The sequence below is a fragment of the Arctopsyche grandis genome, chromosome 4 (assembly GCF_051622035.1).
Source record: "Arctopsyche grandis isolate Sample6627 chromosome 4, ASM5162203v2, whole genome shotgun sequence".
In the NCBI taxonomy this organism is placed as follows: Eukaryota; Metazoa; Arthropoda; class Insecta; order Trichoptera; family Hydropsychidae; genus Arctopsyche; species Arctopsyche grandis.
Genome location: NC_135358.1, coordinates 33903643 through 33925117, shown reverse-complemented (window position 1 = coordinate 33925117; position 21475 = coordinate 33903643). Strand labels below are relative to the sequence as shown.

Below are 21475 nucleotides of genomic sequence, written 5' to 3'. Positions count from 1 at the left end.
TTATTCTTCCGGTCCTGACTCCATCCCTAATTACATCCTAAAAGGATGTGAGGTTAGTCTCGTAGAACCTTTAAAATTCATTTTTAATTTAATTCTAAGGAACTCTTCATTCCCCAATTTATGGAAATGCTCTAAAGTAACTCCTATTCATAAGAAGGACGATAAATCTTGTGTAAGGAACTACAGACCAATAACTATCTTGTCAGCGCCAGCCAAAATGTTTGAGGTAATATTACACAGATACATTTTTAATCACTTTCAAAATACGCTCATTGATCAGCAGCATGGCTTTCGTCCGGCCAGATCAGCTATTACCAATTTGTTATGTTTCTCTAGTGACATAACCAGCACTTTAGATTGTAATAATCAAATGGATGTAATATATACTGATTTTGAGAAGGCGTTTGATAAAGTTGATCATACAATTTTAGTTAGTAAATTAAGTTTTATTGGATTTACTTATAATCTTGTTAGTCTTTTTATTTCTTATTTACAGGATCGACGTCAATTCGTTAAGTTTGGGAGTTGCTTTTCTTATGAGTATGTTGCCACTACTGGGATTCCCCAAGGATCAAATCTTGGCCCTTTATTATTCCTAATATTTATCAACGATATTCAATCTTCTATTCACCATTCTAAATTTTTATTATATGCGGATGACTTAAAAATCTATAAGAGAATAATTGATTTACCTGACGCTCTTTATTTGCAAGAGGATTTGAATTCTATTTATGAATGGGCTAATGTTAATAAACTTCCCTTCAGTATCCAAGTGTCGGGTCATTTCTTACTCTCGTTCTCGTTCTCCTATTAAATATCCGTATAAATTTCATGATTCTCTTCTTCAGAGAGAATTATTTATATCTGATCTGGGAATAGTCTTCGAAAATAGTTGGAGTTTCAACATTCACATTGAGAATATCTGTGATAGGGCAACAAAAATCCTTGGATTCGTAATCCGTAATTCGTCCGAACTAGGGCTCACTGCCATTCGTCTCTTATATTGTACATTAGTTCGCAGTGTGCTCGAGTTTGGCTCCATTATATGGTCTCCCTATCAACTTCGTTACTCTCTAATGTTGGAACGAGTCCAAAGGAAATTCCTTAGATTTTTATATCTGAAGACATTTGGATTTTATCCATATCTGTTCCCTAGTGCCTTTGTCTTGGGATCTTTGGGTTTCAACTCCCTGGCAAAGAGAAGAGATTTATTTCTTGGGAAACATTTCGTAAAATTACTTAGAGGAGAGATTCACAATCCCACTATCCTGGAGAAACTAACATTCTGGGCCCCGGAAAATCGTAGAGTTTTAAGAAAACATGATATATTTTTGCCAATTAGGGCTAAATCAAACGTGCTCATGAACTCCCCCCTCTCGAGAGCTGTTCGACTCCTTAACTTACTGGCACATTACTTGGACCTATTCGATGCCAGTTATGTTGAGTTGGTGGAACACATCCTAAATAGCACGATATAAATTTTTCAATCTTATTTATTTGTTTTTATTTTGTGTACATATTTTTTACTTGATTTTTATTATTTTTTTATGATGTTTTTTTTATTTATGATTTTTATTATTTTTTTATGTTTTTTTTATTTATGATTTTTATTATTTTTTTATGATGTTTTTTTTGTAATTTTTATGATTTTTATTATTTGTATTATAATCACATTGACGCTTTGGGGCAACCTGTCAAGTCTCTGTGGTATTGATTTTTTTAAATAAAATAAAATAAATAAAATAAAATAAGATGAACCCGCCATGCGTTGCAATGCCAGAATAAGGCATGCAATTCACGTTCCCGTTTCAAGTGATGGTTGGAGCTCAACTAACGTCTCTTCAACGCCGTGTCGTCATAAACCAACTGGTAACGTGGTGACCAACGAACACATTTCTTTGACTACACAATGGCACTTCAAACTTTCGCGTCGGTAAAATCGTAATTACGAATATTATTATTAAGAGGTTTTTTCCCGTTTTTTTTCACAGTAAGCTTCTCGGACATGCATACTACAAATCCTGAAAGTTCCATCGTAATCGGTGGAGTGGTTTAGGAGCCAAAACGAGACAGACAGACAAACGGACATTCAATTTTATATATGTACATATATAGATATAGTGTGAATTAAAATCCAACAAGCCGAGTAGTTGGCGAAAAGCTAAATAAATACGAGAACTACCTATTAAACGTCACCGTGATCAAAATTTTCGCTAATTTGGACGTGGTTATTACGATTTTTCACCATCGAACTATAAAAATCGATTATAATATCCATCGTTGAAAATGGCAAAGATTCAAAACGATTTGAAAACTGTAGGAATATTAGCTCAATATTTTGCGAAAGCAAACTAATAAGAGGCTCGTAACAAAAAAAAAATAGTTCATTACATTCTTCAATCAAATGGACGTTAAAATTTTGCAGTCTGTAATTGAAAATTTTAAAGTATTAATAGCCATATTTAAGTTGTTTTTATTTTATTATAACAAGGACCAGGGTGGGTAGCCCTGTCGCCAATCGCCACAAGTGGCTTTGACCATGAGAGTGTGCGGCGAATTTGAATTTGCCAGCTTCCATAATGTTTGTATGATTTCAATAACTACAAATCAACACCAACAATCACGATCCATCATTTTTCGACATTACAAATTCAAGCAAAGGAAATTCCACATTCTTCGCCTTTATAATATATACATATACATATACAATAAAAATCATATCACCAATAATAACATTGAGATTATTCACTCATTCTGGTTGATTCCGTTGAGCAAAACGTTCGATTGAGCAATCATCTAAATGCAGCGGTTAATGGTAACAACACATTAAATCTTACGGCACAGACGTGCTCGTGGTTTCCAACTGTAATGGGCTTATCTTCATGTCGTTTCCAATTCGTACGGTCTAATTATTTCGACATATTTCTTCGAACTTGGGAATCACCGTTATCGATCACTGTCAAGCCATTGTCAATACATGGATAAAATAACACTGAAAACACTCCAGGTGTTGGTTTTGCCAAGGATCGCGATGGCGTAGATTAGGCGTGCTACCTTGTTTTGCATGCAAAAAAAACATGTACCGCATACCACTCAGTGTGTCTGCACCAGATGAATTTACAAATTTTATGGGATTGAATTAAAAGGTATAGTCAGGGCTGTAGAGGGGATAGATTCCCGGGCCCCGTGCTATTTGAAAGGCTCTGATAATAAATAAAATTATACCAATAAAATTAAAAACGAATAATAACGAAATAGCGAATCTAAATTCAATGAAAATCCCCACATTAAATTTTCCTTAAAAAAAAAAAATTGCCTACGACGCAACTTAAAGATATTTATATGATGTTGATTATTATATTTAAATAATATGTACAAACATACATTATGGATATTATTTATTTTTGTCTGCGGCGCATGCTTTTTCTTACACAATTGACAACACATCGAAGTGTAAAAATAAAAATTCTAAAATAAGCCCCCTCCCCCCCCCCCCCCAACTTAAAAGGTGCACAATCCCAAGTTAACCAGATAGATTCAACTCACATTGCAACCAATACTTTAAGAGCTTAAAAATTTTTGTTCAAGCAATTCTGACGAATCAAAGCCAAAATCAACGCTTCCAAACAAACCTTTCAGGGGAAGACCCACTTTTTATTTAAAATAACGATGGACGCAAACAATATAAATAATTTTTTTTATGAGTCATACTTGGCCATCCAATTCCAACAATTACAAGCAAGACGATATAAAAATTCACACTGAAAACAAATCGAACCGCAGAAGCAGAATGCTTCTTCAATGAGGATGGCATTCCGCAAAGTCAATAAGCATGCACCTCTTATCTAAAAGCAACTACAAAATTCCGAATCATCCAACAGGCAGATAGCGTGACAGTTTAGAGTTCAAAGAGACAGACACACATTACTCATAAATTTCACAATGGACTCGGGACACGACCTAGAGTCACTTTTCGAGATAAGACAGGAAAGTATTTATGGACGGGGGGGAGGACCCGACCCGCAGTTTGGATCCGCTGGCACCGATCGTGACGTCACAGATGCATAGTCAGACAGTGCGTCACGCGATTGCAGCGAGCGAGCGAGCGAGCCACCGCAAAAGCGAACCAAGATAGAGAGCCAAGACATGGACTATGGACTATCGACGCTCCCTCGCCGGTCGGGAAGAATGCTATTGATACGTCCCTTGGAGCCTGTTGTAGGTCACGGAGTCGCGACGTGTCCTAGACGGATCATTGCACCGGCAGGACATCCTTTGTCTCCGAATTCGTTCGGTCCATCGACGCAAACTGGTATTCATCAGGTTCATTAACATACTAATGGCGCGGTCGGACGCGACAATAAACACGCCACGCCACGCCAAGCTGTCGACGCATCCAATACAAATAAACTGGACAAATGTGGAAACCTCCTACGTACATACAATGTACATCAGATTGGATTTCGCGAAACCCCTTTGCAATGTATGTAATGGCGTATAATACACAATTGCGGCGGTTCTCAAACGTAGACGCTCGTAGGATTATTACTATATTTTTCTTAACCCTCCTTCACCGAAGTGGGGTATGCAAGTGCCCCAATTTGCCTGATTGCGACTACGTTGCCATAACAAATATTCGATGCATTTCAAACTGTAAACACAAATCTCTTCATACAAATTTATGTATGTAAACCTTACCATCACAATGCTGCATGAAATTAATTTTGATTATTTTCAGCATTTTTTATTTCATTCGTTTCATAAATACACTTGACTGTTTATGACGAATTCGTCACCGCTGGGCAGACGGAAATTTGCAGGCTTCGCTCACATCGCTTACCATTTCGGACCAGGCTCTTAAGAGGGCTGTACACCCGAAACCTTAATTTTGTTACCGTTCCTTTCTTCGATATATATATTGAGTGAATGCGACAGTTGCGCTTCGACCAGATAAAACGTATTTTAAATTGACAAAATCGAGGTTTCGTATTCAACTATTTTCTCCTCCAAAACTGGACCAATTATTAAAAAAATTTCATCATCGGTATGAGAAAGATACTTTCTGTGCATCTATCGGCGTATTTTTTTTTAAATCGACCGTTAAATAAGCACGCTGGACTCGTTTCGTGGGTGTAAAAAAGAGGCGATTTTATAAATGTTTGGCGGTTCCTAGCTCCTATAAAAAATAATTAATCAAAAACATAAAACGATAGATGCACCCCAATGGTGGATATCCATAGCATATTAAAAAATACTTTCTCTAGTGCCATAATTGAGGAAGGGAGAAGTATAGTACGTTTGTATGGACAAGGCGCTGCTGTCCAGCCCTCTTAACCTTACCTCACCGAAGTGGGGTATGCAAGTGCCCCAATTTTTACGTTTTTCGTAATAATTATGTGGTTTTCAAAGCTATACACCCTATATTTCTTGTATTCCTAGAATGAACTACAAGAAATCTATTTTAATAGATTTTGTATGATTTAGAAAAGGGGTACTCGTAAAAAAATACATTTAAACATTTCTACGTATGATTTAAAGGCGGTAGCGATAAGTTATGTTTTTGACTGTTCGCTTGCATATTCTTGTTGATCGATGAATCAATGCGAGAGAAAGAGACAGCTATATTTTCGTAAGCTATTGTTTTCGTCGCTTTCGGCGCGTGGCTATTGAGTCGTACAGTCGCTTTATGCGTGTTTGCGTTTTGATGCTTGTCGTTATTTTTTAATACAAAAATAGTCAAAAACATGCTATAGGACTAAAACTTTTTTATGTCGATGTATAAAATGATTAATAAGATATATATATTAAACCCATTTGTATTGAGAAAAGCTGTATTTTGATTAAAAAATACTGGGTTCTTACTCGACCCCGGTTCGGGACACTCGTTCGATCTCGACGCCTCCCTTCAAAGGTTAAAATTACATTTATCCATTTTCAATGCTTAAAAGTAACGCTAAAACTTTGAGAAGCTTAGAGAAAATGCTCCTTAGTTTACAAATAAATCAAATCAATTCGATTTGCTAAAAATACGCGGCAGGTGAATTTTTTTTTTTTGAAACTCCTAAATCTATCATATGATATAACTAATAATAATTTATTTATTTATTTATTTCATCGAACATGTACACTCGCCTTTACAGATCGCTCCAAAGCGAGTGTACTAATACACAATAATACAAACTTGAGATTAGCAAGAGAGCATTTTCATACGATGCGAATTAAAACAAACATCTACAGTGACATCTATGGAGAAATTTTTGCAGCATTTTTATAATAACATTGGCGAACATCAAGACGCTGAATAACTTGAAATAGGAGAGGGGATGCCAATTTTACAGGAACCGTTTCAATGAAAACCAGAAAAATTGGCAAACTCTGATAAGAAACGATCGACCTGGAGTCACAAACCACGGTATGGCCAGCAGCGGGACTCGAACCCGTGACCACTCTGCTCGAAAGCATAATATGCTAAACAATAGTCCACGCCGCTGGTTAATAATAAATCTATCATTCGTGGCGGATACGATTTTATTTTTTTTATACATAATTGATTAGTAGTCACCGGACCCTGAGGGGGCCGTGTATTGTTCAAAGGTTGTAAATGCATTGTTAAAGGTTTGCCGAAAGATGGATAGCACTGTGACTAGGATCCTACCTCTATTGATTAGTATATTATTTTCGTTATGTATTAATTTACGTTTAATTGTTATTTATTTTTATTTTTTATCATTGTGGCGCATTAGGAACTCGTGTAGTGCCAGAATGGTCTGAACTTTAAAATAAATAAATATTTTTTCATACATGAAATAAGAGTGCGTTTCGCATGTTGGGATTTATTTGTTTAAGTTACTTGTATAAGGCCTTCCCGGTATAAATTAAACATAAAATAGCCCAAATGATTTTTCGCTACGCCTATCAAACCTATGTACTATGTACTTTACGACACTATTATAAAAACTTTAGGATTTTTATTGCAACGACCCGCACCAAGCCTTTCGCCCTATCGACAGAACGTACTGTAATTGATCTAGAATAAAAAAAGATCACTTCGAGATTGACCAATCAATTCCGATTAACCAGTTGACACATCAATTCGAGAAACGCCGCACCGCACGTTTACATAAATATGAGCATATATGTACTGTGAAATTCATTAAAATTTGAACGGGCGCAAATACGTCGAGCAAACACCGACCAAGGTGAAGGAGAATCGCCGTGTATGGGATTTCCGCCGCCGAGACGAGCTTCCTGTCATTGTATCGGCGCTTCTCAAGTCCTCGGAGATCAATACAACAGAGGCGTCCGAAGGAACAGAACCAGGACCGATCTAAAAATACCGAAACACACTCGGCGGGAAAAAAAGTCGGAGAGGATTTCGAAGTAGACACGCGCGCGCGCACGGTCGGAATCAACACGTTGCGGTCCGTGAACGTTTCGCTCCACCGCGTGTGCGCCTTAATTAACATCATTAATAAAGATTTTTGATGAAACGGCGATCATAAATAATGTAGGAGCGGCACCGATGCTGGAAGTGCACCGACCTGACCGCACATCGAACGTTCGTCCGATCTGCGGAACGGACACGTCATCTTCCCGCGCTCCTATATCTACCTATGTAACAGTCAGTGGTCACCAACCGAACCGGCCCGCCCAAGGAAAAAAATTACCCGATTTATTATTATTAACAAACCTCCTTTACGTTTCACTTACGATTACAATTCAGGAAAAAATTTGCCTCTTATCCGATCGTTTTCATACTTTGCCATATTGCTCATTTGGGTCATCAATATAAGTAAATGGATCCTCCGCCATTACGATGGTGCAAAAATATCGTGTAATGGTGCTTACGGACTAAACCAACGACGATTTTGGGCCAACTTTTTAACCAGCAGTAGCGTACAAAATATCGAAATAAAAATTAAATTTTAAAATTGAAATTAAATATCAAAATCAAGCTAAAGAGCGAGATTGAGCTAAAATTAGATCATCGTTGATGTTTTGAATTACGACGATACCGCATTTAAAACCAGAGAAATATAATAATTTCTCTGCGTACGAGCGAAAAAAAATATTGTTAAAGTCGTCACGAGATGTTACTGTATTTCCACGTGGATGATCGATAAAAAAAAAACAATTCATAAAAAAACGCGGTGTCGGATGTCGGTGATTTGTCAAAGGGTTTTTTTTCTTTCGTCGAAATAAAATTAATAATCACACATTATCCGATAAATTTTACCTCTGAAATGATTTAATTGCTTGATTTATTTCGACGAGAGAAACAATTGAAGAATAAAAAAATCCGTTTGATGTGACCGACAACACCCCGGGTTAGCAAAAATCGTTGGATCACCCATACTAATACATGATATATTCTCAGTAACTGCGCATTACGGGGAAGTAAAAATAATAATTCTTTGATTTTTTTTCGATCTTAGTGCGTATCTTCGTAAGTCAAAACATCTTCGACAAACAAAAGTCGAGGATTACCTGTATGTGATTGTTGATGATCTAATTTTAGGTCAATCTCGAAAATTTATTTAAATTGTGCATGTTCTGTTTTAACTTTCAATATTTAATTTTAATTTTAATATAATGATTATAATTTTATTTTGATACTTGAATTTAATTTTAATATAATAATAATAGTTTTAATTTTGATATTTAATTTCAATTTTTAAATTTAATTTTTATTTCGATATTTTGTACGCTACTGGTTTTAAAAGTTGGCCTGTGGGCCGTTCGTTGGCTTGGTGCGTACGCACCATAAAACGCGTTTGAAAACGCTCCCACGAAAAAGTGCTTGACGTTTATCCAGCGTTTCTTTCGACTATTCTCACTTTTCGCCATGTCAGAATTCAATTGTTTAAACGCTGTTTTCAATTGTTTAAACTCTATATATCAATTTACGGCCAAATGTGTCAGATCTGACATTTCACAGCTAGAACTTCATCTCTTCAATGAGCGTTGTCTGCGAGATAAGTATTCAATAAGAAGTTATGTTGTATCTAATTGTTAATATCACGTATCACATAGTTTTCCACCAACAAACAAAGCTGGCCACATTTGACGTTTAACCTATAACCTCAAATTTCAGTTGTTTCTTCCTCCAAAACAAACTTTCTAACCAATACAGGCTTAATATAAGGCGGGGATACCTTTACTTTCGCGTTAGTAAAATCGTTATTACGAATATTATTATTAAGAGGTTAAGAGTCAAAGTAATCTTTCCGGACATGCATACAACAAATCCTGAATGTTCCATCGTAATCGGTCCAGTGGTTTAGGAGCCTATACGAGACACGTACACAGACATTCAATTGTATATATATACCTATATATAGATAAAGTGAAAAAAGAAAAGGTTATAGGCGTTTAAACAATTAAAATCTGATATGGTCAGATGGCGGCGAAAAGTAAGAAGAGGCTAAAAAAAGCGCCCGATAAACGTCAGGAAGAAATACGAGGAAGTATTTTCAAACGTGTCTAATACGATATTTTTTCACCATCGTAATGGCGCATGACACGTCCACTTATATTGATGACCAAACCGAGCAAAATGGCAAAGTATGAAAACGATCGGATAAGAGCCAAAATTTTTCTTGAATAGTAATCGTAAGTGAAAGTAAAAAGAGGTTGGTAAAAAAAAGGTCAAATTCCTAAAAAAATTCTATTGGGGTATGGCTTTCAGGTAGTTTAAGACCCAAATTTTAATTTATTTTATTTTACACAAATATTTACACCAGGAAGGCTTGACAGGAAGACCCCAATGCGCCGTCCTGGACAATTAATTACAAACAATGCAGTATTTTATTATTACATAAATCACTACATTTCAAGAAGCTGAAGAACACGAAATAACATATAAATAATTAATCCATTGAGACATATATGGATTTATATTTTGTACATAATTTTTACAAATTGTACATACAATAAATACAGAAGATTTTTTGCCAATTTTGAGAAACCGTTTCAACAACGATCAGATAAAATTGGATAAGAAACGATCGATTTGGAGACACAAATACACCCAAATCTAACCAGCAGTATAGCGGATCGAACCCAATGATCACTTGGTGCTAAATATACACGCTACCATTGAGCCATACTGCTGGCTAAATGAAATGCAAAAAGCAACATTCATTTCTTCTTTTGTTTAGCGACCGTTCGTCATTTATTTTCCTTGTTCTGAAATTTCTCGTCTAAAACTACACCTGTAAACTGTATTCACAACATTAAATTATTACAGAAAGCGTTTGAAGATCGCTTTATACATTATTTAAAAGTGTTTCAATTATTCTAAAATCCATTTGATATCGATTTAAACGATATTGAAGAATATTTTCAATTAAAATTATTCGATCCTCAAGCGAATGATGGTTTGAAGTCAATATTTAAAAAATGAAACGTTAATTAAATTCTATGCTATATTGGAGGAGTTCGATTATTCAAAAATAAAAGCATTTGCTAGAAAAATCGTATTAATTTTTGGCAGCACATATGTACATATGAGAACAGACGTTTTCCAAAATAAAATATATTAAACCAAAAAATCGATCAAGCTTTACCGATCGGCATCTTTTTTCTTACAAATCGGGACGTCAAATTTGAAACCAGACATTATAAAAATTAGTTCCTCAAAACAAGCGCAAACATCGCACTAATTAAAATATTAACATATTTTTGTTCCATTAATAATTATCTCGTATTATATATAAATGTATATATGCACCTGTATGTAAAAAGAATAAAATAAATAAATGTAATAATTTTAATTAATTTTTAATAGCTATCAACCGCTTTATTTTCGAGTTAGTACATAGTAACAACATATACATAAGCATTTAGGCATAATTTAGGTATAAAATCCATGTCTACATTATATACAAATGTGCACAAAAAATACATGCAAATTTGTTTGAGTTGGATTCCAATAAGATTTTTTTCATCCGGCCCTCCAAAAATTTCAAAATTCCGAACCGGCCCTTTTCCCAAAAAGGTTGGGGACCCCTGCTATGTACTACGCAACTTGCCAACGTTCCTGACCCATAGTCCTGAACTTACATAAATCCACGCTTTTAGCAACACACACATACACAGTTTGGTTTGATGGGCGGAACTTAAGGTGGACATTCACCTAAAGCTAGGATGACCGTATTTCCCAGGAATCAAACTCCACTCAAAAATTGTCCCTCCTCTATATAAATGTGTTGAACGTTCAAAAATTTTATAATTTTTCCCTCAAATGACCATTGATATTGTCAACGAATTATTCAGAATGTACAATTCTTGTGTAATTACAAGAAAAAAAAATAATATCGCTATTCCGTCTGTGTGTGTGTCTGAGATAACGCTCGCCGTACTATAATAGTCGTTTCGATTCGACATACATATGTACGTCACAGCTAAACCACTGCCAAAACGTATATACGAATACAAAAACAAAAGAAAAGTTCTATATATACTATTTGCCATCAATGTTTCCTCTTGGCAGAGGATTTACCGCCATGTATTGAAAATTTATTTAATTAATTTTTCTATTGGTGTTTCATATTGTTTAAATGTAATTCTCATTTCTTCTTTTGTTAATTGGTATAATTTTTACCACAACGTACATTTTTTAAAAGAAGAAAATGAAACAATATAAAAATTAAATATTATACAATATTGCATTTTACATTTATTTGAAAAAATAGCACAAAGCGATGTTTTTTTCAGAAGGATTTCAATAAATCAATCGTGTGACAAAATATTTAAATGTTACATTAAAATGAATAGATATATTGTACGTATTAAATATATATTTATATAATAATATTTGTTTTGGGAAACAAACTGATTTGGAAAAACAAGGAAATTAAGCAAGTGCGGACTAAACGGGACAAATCAAACAATTTTACGATAAAGACAAAAACAAATCTGGCTAGAACGATTCGGTGTGTCTGCACCTTAAAAAACTTAAAAAATAGTATGGGAATTAAGTCCATATTAATAACGAAATCATTGGAGCCAATCACATTATCAATAATATCACGAGATACGGGACTGTCACATTCCGTATTGATAGTGTAATACGTAAGTCGTTATAATTAGTCGCGAATCCGAATTGTTTTGAAATCCACGATAGTAGAATCACGATCCGTATCGATAGTGTAATACCCCCCCATTGAGAAAGCATATCGTACGTGATACTGGCATATTTAGAAGTAAGCATATACAGGCACAAGCAAGAAAGGAGAACTCGATCGAGATCTGTTAGAACATTCTAGAGCTCCAACGAAGCTCCTCAAGAATTCGCGGATTGTTAACTCGGACCATTAATGTCGAAAAAAAACACAGCTTAACTGAGCAAATTCGTCTCCGAGTCTCCAATGATCTACACATATTCCAGCATTCCTAAGGATACAAAAAAGGCTTCACTCGGTAAATAAATGGAAATTCAATTTATTTGAATCGAAAAAAAAATTATATTATTTAACGACCAGCCAATCAGAAACGAATTACATACGCCATTTCGGTTTTAAATTTACATACGATTTATTTGAATCGAAAAATACTAACATTATTATTTAACGACCGACCAATCACACACATCTTTGGCCAATCCAGCCAATCAGAAACGACTTTGACAAATAATGGCAGACTCCGTTTCGATTTTATATATAAGATTATACCTACAATAAGAAATAAAATCATCAAACTATCGAATATTATGCAGTATTTAACCCTTTGCCCGCGTCACCAAATTTAGCGAACATGCCCTGTACGCGGCTGCTTTTTTGCGGATTTTGTTATCGCCTTTTCGACTATAAATATAGGTTGTAATATTTTATAAATTATTTAAGCCTATATTGATTTTTTTTTTGACTACTGCCATCTATTGAATTTGGTAAAGTATACATTTAGTAATATTTTCAACCAAGTTATAAAATTTTAACACAATAGACGGCTCTTATACAGGTTGGAACTTCCAAGACATCTATGCGTGTCTTACGCGCTGAGGGCATGTTCGCTAGGACATGTATAGTAGTCGTACGCGGTGGAAAGGTTAATAATATTTTCAGTCATTGAAAGACAGCTCGTATTGCGTTGCGAACAAAAGCCTCATCTGTTGACAGAAAATTTGTAACAGCTACGACAGACAAATTGCTAGACTTGTCTGCGGTTTCATCTCCAGGTGAATGACCACCTTCAAGTATACGCGTGTGTTAAATCAGACTCTCGTCGAAAATTCGTCAATCGTTCGTCCATAAATCAGCATAGCAACCTTCACAATCTATCGCTGCCTTTTGGCGAGATGACGTTACATGCCAGCAGCATGTCTCGGTGGTTGGGCTTTTGCCTAGCACCTAGATCTCGTGAGTTGACCTCGATTGAAAATAATTTATTCCGAGTATATAAACTGTAATGCTGCTGGTCAGACTTGGATAATTGTGACTCCAAGTCGATCGTTTCCTATCAGAGTTTGGCAATTTTTCTGATTTCATTGTTGAAATGGTTCCTCCATTAAATTGGCCAAAAACCATCCTACCTACCATGTCACCATTATTTGAGTATTGTTTATTTATTTTATTTAAATTGGCACACATACAGAATAAAATATAAAAAAAGAAAGCAGTACGTACAGTGAGCACCACATGGTAATATAAAGCAAACAAAAAAGAAAAATTACAAAAACACATTAAAATTAATAAACAATGAATGACAATGAAGGTGAAGAAGCAAGTCAACCACAGATTTGCATCTTCACCTTAGCCCTAAAAGTACTGAAAGAGTCAGCAAAAAGGTCGGGACAAGCATGCAATTATACTATTACATGAAGTATTGTTATGACAAATTGGTGGATACAACAGATTTCTATATCTGGTGAATCGGGCATTAACGTTAATATTAATTTGTGTCAAGGATACCATTAGCAATCATGTATAAAAGTAACAAATCAGAAACCCTTCCTTCGATGAGACAAACTAGCGATCTTGAAAAAAAAAAAGAGTGTCATTATAAGTTGGCAGCAATCTTATGGGATAAATGGCGCAGAAAACGCTTCTGAATTGTCTCTAAATGATCTGCATACATACATGGGTTTGGTAATAAGGAGACCATATGACTGAAGCACACTCCACATTACTACGAACCAAACTGTTATAGAGCAATATCAGAGTATGCGGATTCTTAAAGGGCTTCGCAACTCGACAGATAAATCCCAATAGCTTAAATGAATTAGTGACTGATTAGGTTAAAATGCTCAGTTTGCGATCTATTAGAATACTCAAGTCTCTGGCACAGTTTTTCGTTATAAGGTCTATACTTTATGTACAAGTTTAAAACAGCCATAGACGTCTCGTTAATTCGAGTTTTTCAGTGCTTCGCAATTCAACGGTATTCTAGTCTAGAAAATTCATATTTTCAAAGCTTAAACCTTTAAGAATATGTCCTTAAGAGGATTTTTCAAAATTCAAATTATTTTCGGAGATATAGCTGCTTTAGTGACGTGGCATCTAAACGGCGCGTAACTTAGCCCGAAACTTTAAACGCGTTTTTCTCGCAACTACTTTTTTTTCGAGACGGTTGACATGATATCTCAAGTTCTACTGAACCAATTTAAAAATTGGTGTGAGCCTATACATTACTCTATCGTACGAACTAAAACTATAACAAAATTAAAAAATTCAGAAAAGTAAAAAAAAACTGGTAAAAAATGGTCTTTTTATTTCAGACATCCGCTATTTTGCGAAAAATATTATTTTGACTTTTCCGTAGTTCGGGCGATTGCAGCATTTGTTTGGATTAAGAATTAATTTGTTTTTTTTTTTTATATAAGATGACTAAGGAGGGTTGCAATCGTGTCAACCAGGGCGCGCCATTTTTTTGAGAGCCCTCACTTCATCAGCCTGTAACTTTTTGAATTTTTAATTTATACCTGTGATTTTTGTAATGTATTTTTCAAACATTAATAAATATTTGGTAAAACAATGGCTTGTGAAAATATTTTTTGTTTTTTTATTGCACCTAAAAAATACCTACAATTCATGCCTCTAGACTAGAATACCCCCTTAAATAACAGAACTCGCGGCAGATCTTTGATCCGGGTTTCACAGAGAGATGTAATAAGAATAGAGGGGCCCTTACGAATAAATAATTGTCAATTTTACGCGGTACGTCTTTATAAATAGGCTACATCGCACGGAATACAATCGGATCAATTTACTTATAAAAATGTATCCCATGTTGTTTATTATGTGTTTTTGAATGTATTGTGCAATTTTTACCGATGCTTGCCCATCTTGCGAGTAATATAAACAAACCGAGAAGTTTTTATCGGACATACGTCGAGCACCAAGCGTCAAATACGACTGATGCTAAAATTATTTAGATCTGTCCGTGGACAGAATGTCACTTGACAACAATATAACACCTAAAGCCACTTCTATTAATATTACATTTCTCTGGGGTTTCACACGTGTGATGAAACATTCATCTGTTCGAGATTACGAACTCAGTCATTGGGAAACTGTCAAGTGTGTGTGTGTGTGTGTGTGTCGGAGCATTCAACGGTAGCAGTTATTACATATCCAGACTCATCGATTTGCGAGTTGTCTCGACGGACACGGGGCGCACGCTCGCAGGGCGGAGGCGACCTCAGGGGGTGGGGGAAGGGGTTGGGGGTACGAAGGGATGAGGCGAGTGGCGCATTGCAGCCTCCGCCCCCAACCCACGTCGTGAGTCTCAGACGGTCGACCCACGGCGTGTGTGTGTAAAATGAAATGCGATAAAAATTATTGCATGTGGGTGAAATTCGTCGAGGCTCACGTAGGGTTGTTGAACTTTGATTGGGGTGCGAGCGCAGTGGGGATGTTTGATGAGGCTGGTGTCGCCAGGGTCAGGTGTGGTGCACATAGGGAGGGGAGAGGGGGGGGGCACTGACCCGAAGCATTAGATATGGCGACGCGTTCGAAGGCCCCACAAGTCACGTTTTTATTATTCCGAGTATTTATTGTGAACACTCACTCAGTTGAACATTCGAAAAAAAAAACGATATTTGCACAGAAATTAAAAAATAAATTTAAAAAAAAAGTAGAGCAAATTAACTATTCACTCTCCCGTTTACATGAAATCAATACGAAGGACTTGGATCCCAACAGTTTGAATCAACTTCAGTCATATTTGGTCTCCTTATTACCAAACCCATTCATCTGCGTCATTTGTCCCACAAGACTAGGGTTGCCAGGCGTCCCGATTAATCGGGATTGTCACCGGTTTTAAGCCTCGTGTCCCAAGTGTCCCGAACGAACCTTTCAGGACGCGCAAAAGTCCCAGTTGTCAAATTTTTCTATTATGCATACTTTTTAAGCAATTTCAAAGAGACATATTTACGAATTCAAAGCAAAGTTTTATGAAACATTGACAGATTATTTGAAACAATGGACAATACACATCATTAAAAACATATTCTGTGTTTTCCTGGATGAGCTTGGAAGAAATACCAGAATGGATATTAAAAAAACCGTTGAATATTTACATACGAAAAATATTATAACAAATGACACACACACATTTGTTCGATCAATTTGTTGCATTAAAAATATATTAAAAATCTCCGAATTGGAATGGACAAATAGCTGTAGAAAAATGGGTAGTAATATTTTCGTACATTATTAATATAAATAGAAGCTACATGGCAGCCCAAACGAGCCGAAATCTCGGGGAGAGGAAAAAACTAAGTGGTCTAATATTGTTGAATTTTTCGGAGACGTCCCGGTTTGATTTGGAAGTAATCTGGCAGCCCTACACAATACTGTTACCAACTTATAATGACAGACTCTCTTACATCAAGATCGTAAGTTTGTCTCATCGCAGAAAGGTTTCTGATTTTGTTACTTTTATATAAGATAGTTGATGGTGTCCTTGAACGAAATTAATATTAACGTTAATGTCCGATGGTGAACCAGAACCAGATTGTATCCACCAATTTGTCATAACAACACATCATTTAATAGTGCAATCGCACCGACATGCCGTCTTTACAATGGTATGGATGATTGCCACGATCTTTTTGCTGTCTATTTCAGTACTTTAAGGGTTAAGGTGAAGAAGCAAATCTGTGGTTGATTTGCTTCTTCACCTTCAATTGTCGTTCATTATTTATTATTTTTAATGTTTTTGTAATTTTTCTTCTTTGTTTTTGCCATGTTTGCCATTTGCCAATTACCATGCGGTGCTCACTGTACTTGGAATATAATATTTTCATTTATATTTGTATCTTTTTTGTCTCACTGTACTGTTTCCTTTAATATTTTATTCGGTATGTGTTCCGATTTAAATAATAATAAAAAAAAAACCAACTCCTCTATTCCCCTCACTACTTACTGATCCTTTCCGAGAGAGCATTGGCCTTTCTGCAAAGTCTGACTCTTTTCACTCAAGTACTACAATTATATATGACACTGTAAGTACATTTACAGATAAAGACTTCCAATAATGGATGGTCAATCTCGATGTCGACGCATTCAGGGCGAGGATTAAGATAAGCACAACTAAATCTGAAGTCATCTTTGGATCAGATCGATAGTGTGCAAACGGTAAGAAATGCTCATGTACATTTGAAAAAGTAGAATAGTTTGGATGTAAGAATGAGGGTAGCGAGCATCGTATTGGGATACTTGCACAGCTCAGTGATAAATAACCTATTAGTGAAGTAAAAATATGCACGAGAAATAATGAGAACAAATTTTATAAGATGTAGTGTAAAAAAAAGATAAATTTATGGGCGTTTAAGCAATCAAAATCTGACAACACGAGTGGGGGGGCGGAAAGTCAAGCAAACAAGGCTACTAGCCATTGGCGCTGAATTAACTGTCACTGTCTCCAATATTTTTGGATTCGTAAACGTGTTTATTACGATTATATTTCACCATCGAATTAGCGGAAGCAATTTAAGTCTCTATCGGTGATCAATCCGCGCAAAATGGCAAAGTTTCAAACCCAGCGGAAGAATTTCAGACTGATAGGCGAAGTGAAACTAAGAATAGCCTTGTTAAAAAGGCTTTTAACCTTCTGTCGGGCGCAAAATGGTAACCGCTGAATTGAACCGCAGTGTGCTTATGGACACACATTCAAAAAACATAATAAGCACCTATGTAAATCACCGTCACCGGCTTGTCCCCAAAGTTCCTCGAGACGTTGCCGATTTCCTCTATATGCTCCTGCTAGATACAGCAATCCAATAAAAGCTCTTATTCCGATTACATCTGTGGGTTTGATGCTCCTCTCTCTAGAAAATTTGTCCCTCATGGTTGGTACCTTACTACCAAGTTCAATATTCCTTCGATAAATCAACAACAGTCTCGCGTTCCCTTGATTCCAGGTAAGTGAATAATCAAGTTGGGGGGATAACCTACGTACACTTCATGGAGTACCTTAAAATTGTGCAAGTTCAGGCGCAATGAGTCTCTCCAAACAAGACGAACAACTTCCCCAAGGAAGGTCAAGAACAATTTAGGTATAAAGGTTGCATATCATCAAAAGAGGCAGCTACTGGGAGTGCCGGGTACCAGCACCGCTTAATAGCGGGGTGAGGTGACAAAATCTCCACACTGTGGCTGTCAGATCAAATGCAGAAGGTTGAAAACACATATGTATAGGATAGGAGGCGTTTAAAACGACGTTCTTCACATATGATATTGCAAGTATACAGAAGAAGATCTTCAAATTATAGCTTAGTTTCAATACCAAGGCAGTTAGGTTGGGAAATAAATCACCAATAAGTGCAATCTTCGGTAGCAGTATTTAGAAGAGCTTGGACGAAAGAATATGACCACCTGCACATATTCATATGGCCAGAGAGCATAAACATTGCACAATGTGTTGGTACTGTTCGGTGATGAAAAAAAAGATAGAAACAAGTTAATCTGTGTACAATACGACTGTTAAATTAGGAAATATTTCAGTTAAAAATGTTGATATTGTACGTATACAGATAGATGAAGGTCTCCAATTATGGCTGGTTAGTTTCAATGCCGATACATTCGAAGTGGGGATGAAAATTGGCACAACCAAATTTGAAGTAATCAGTAGGTCAGATAAAGTGCACAAACGTCAAAATCGTCTGAGAGTTTAAGTGAATATTTTGAACGAGAATAAGAACAGCAAGCATTGTTTTGAGTTACTTGCACAACTGAACTTACACATCAATAATAACTTACATTCATTTCTCACCACTACCAATTAAAAATGGCTATGCAATTTGCACAATATAAATTACCCCATTATTATTCTCATAAGAGATACTTATAAGCACGAGTTCAACCTTAAATATACAGTTTAAAGATCTACCATTACGTCTTCGTGAACATACATACACTGACATGTCACGCATACTCGTTATGCACTAAAAGAAGAGAAAAATTCACTAGCAAAGTTTGCCTTGATATATTGGTAAATCTGTTCCAATATTTTATGTGTCATCAGATTTAGAAGGGAAAGTTAAAATCTGACTCTTTGAATACTGACCAACGCCGATTGGCGTTTTGCCAACAAGTCCATGGACCTGCAAAACGCCGATAGGCGTTGTAAAGTTTGCATGTACAAAGTAAATAAGAATACTATCTGCTAAGTATTTAAAGGTAGCATTGAAAAAAAATACATTGAACATGGGTCGTGTAATCCGTGTCATTCATTTGTCAACGTTTACAAAGATTCGCTTACACCAGAATTTCTGAATGTATAAGCATAGCATAATTACCCGATGGAAATCCCTAACTGCTGAGTATTTTAGATTGTGAGCATCACATTTTAATAACAATGAAAAAGATGGAAATAGTTTTGGAAAAATACGTTCATTGATAGACTTATTTTGTTTATTTTAAATTGTTGCAAGATGTATATTAGAGAGTCTAAACACACCTTTACAAAACTCGAAATCCTCGGCGGTAGTTATCTAGGGTTTGTTTGGATTAGCTACAATTTTTATACCTCCTTTCTATTGGATTTCTAAATAATTCTAGTTGGAAATTTTCAGCGTGGTGGGCTTTCAACAGAAAAAGCGTCAGCACTCAAAGGGTTAATACAAAAATGACGGGCAGTAATCTTGACTATCGCTTATAACGAAAATAATGAGAGCCTATAATGCAAATTTTATAAGATATAGTGTGAAAAAGATGAAGTTATATGCGTACAATTAAAATCTGACAAAACGAGTGGATCGAATTGGCGTAAGCGATTTAAATTTCTATCGTTGACCAAACCGCGCAAAATGGCAAAGTTTCAAACCGATCGGAAGAATGCAGGAAAAGTGTCAGCAATAGGAATAACCTTGTAAAAAAACGAGTCATTTCAAATACGTAAAAAAAAAATGTAAGTAAAAAAAAAGTTGCTTACCTTACTAAAATAACCAACAGTATGACAACCTTCGGAATCAGCTAAGGTCATCACATAAAAAAGAAATGGTTCAACATCATAATAAAGGGTTTTGTGGTCGAGGAAAAATTTAGCTAAGAGACACAGTTGTTGACAGTACTGTTTATGTCTTCGTCCATCAACTTGCCATACACCTAAACTTCCTTTCCGATACACCTGTAAATTATTTATTTATTTATTAAAAATACCATTATACGGCTAGTTTTGATTGATTGATTAAAATAATAAAAAAAAAATGCTTACTTCATCACCGGGCGGATGTCTCCAAACACATTTCGCTCGATGTCGTGTTATCCCCGTTACGGTTTTATGATGGTTGAGGCAAAATTCACATAAATATAGTTGAGGGAGTCTAGCGGCATCAGGAGGATAAGGTGACTGATACCACGCTTCCATACAGTATTTACCCATGCAAACGTATCTAGAAAATATTATAAATTATATGTAAAAAAAAAAATTGGAGCGTTCCAAAGTGTGCATGTGCTATTAAATTACCTCGTTCCTTTGCTGGGTGGCATATTTTTTAATTCTTCTTCTATTTTAAAAGCCGCCGCTGCTTGGGCTTCCCGAAAAAGGTGTAAATCATAATCTGGCACAAATCCAGATAAGATTGGTTCTCTTTCGCCAGCCTTTTCAGCCTCTTGTTGTGAAGACCAAGTACTTTTACATACGCCTTCGACTTTTTCTGGTTTTTCATCGGTTGTTGACGTCAAAGTAGCTTTCCATTTTGAACGCATTTCCTGATACATATAAAAAAAAAAGTAAGACAGTGTAGAAGCATGAAAGTTTCATCACTCATCGGATAGTTTTATAGATAGCCTTATACACCAGTGCTACTCAAACGCCGGTCCGCAGGACAGTACTGGTCAAAAAAGTGAATGCATGTACATATTATAAATATCGACGTTGTTTCGTCGTTTTCCCATTCTTTGCAGTCTTTATTGTTTTCCCCACTTTGAAAGTAAGTAAGAAAAATGGTTCACTACACACGTTTTTCAAGAGAAACATTCTGATACAGAGCATCCCAGAGAAACTCGAAACCAATCCAAAAGAATTCGAT

At 35.9% G+C, this 21475-nt stretch overlaps 2 protein-coding genes across 2 annotated transcripts in view; both read right to left on the bottom strand.

Moving 5' to 3' along the window:
- LOC143911157 (uncharacterized) overlaps positions 1–21475 on the bottom strand; it is a 369714-nt gene that overhangs the window by 26741 nt on the left and 321498 nt on the right. The window lies entirely within an intron of this gene.
- chm (lysine acetyltransferase chameau) overlaps positions 1–21475 on the bottom strand; it is a 76171-nt gene that overhangs the window by 46226 nt on the left and 8470 nt on the right. The window contains exons 7-9 of the mRNA XM_077429925.1: positions 20911–21155; positions 20659–20836; positions 20377–20571 (exon numbers count right to left, since the gene is read on the bottom strand). Of these exons, the coding sequence (XP_077286051.1) occupies positions 20377–20571; positions 20659–20836; positions 20911–21155 (618 nt within the window). The remainder of the gene's footprint in view (positions 1–20376; positions 20572–20658; positions 20837–20910; positions 21156–21475) is intronic.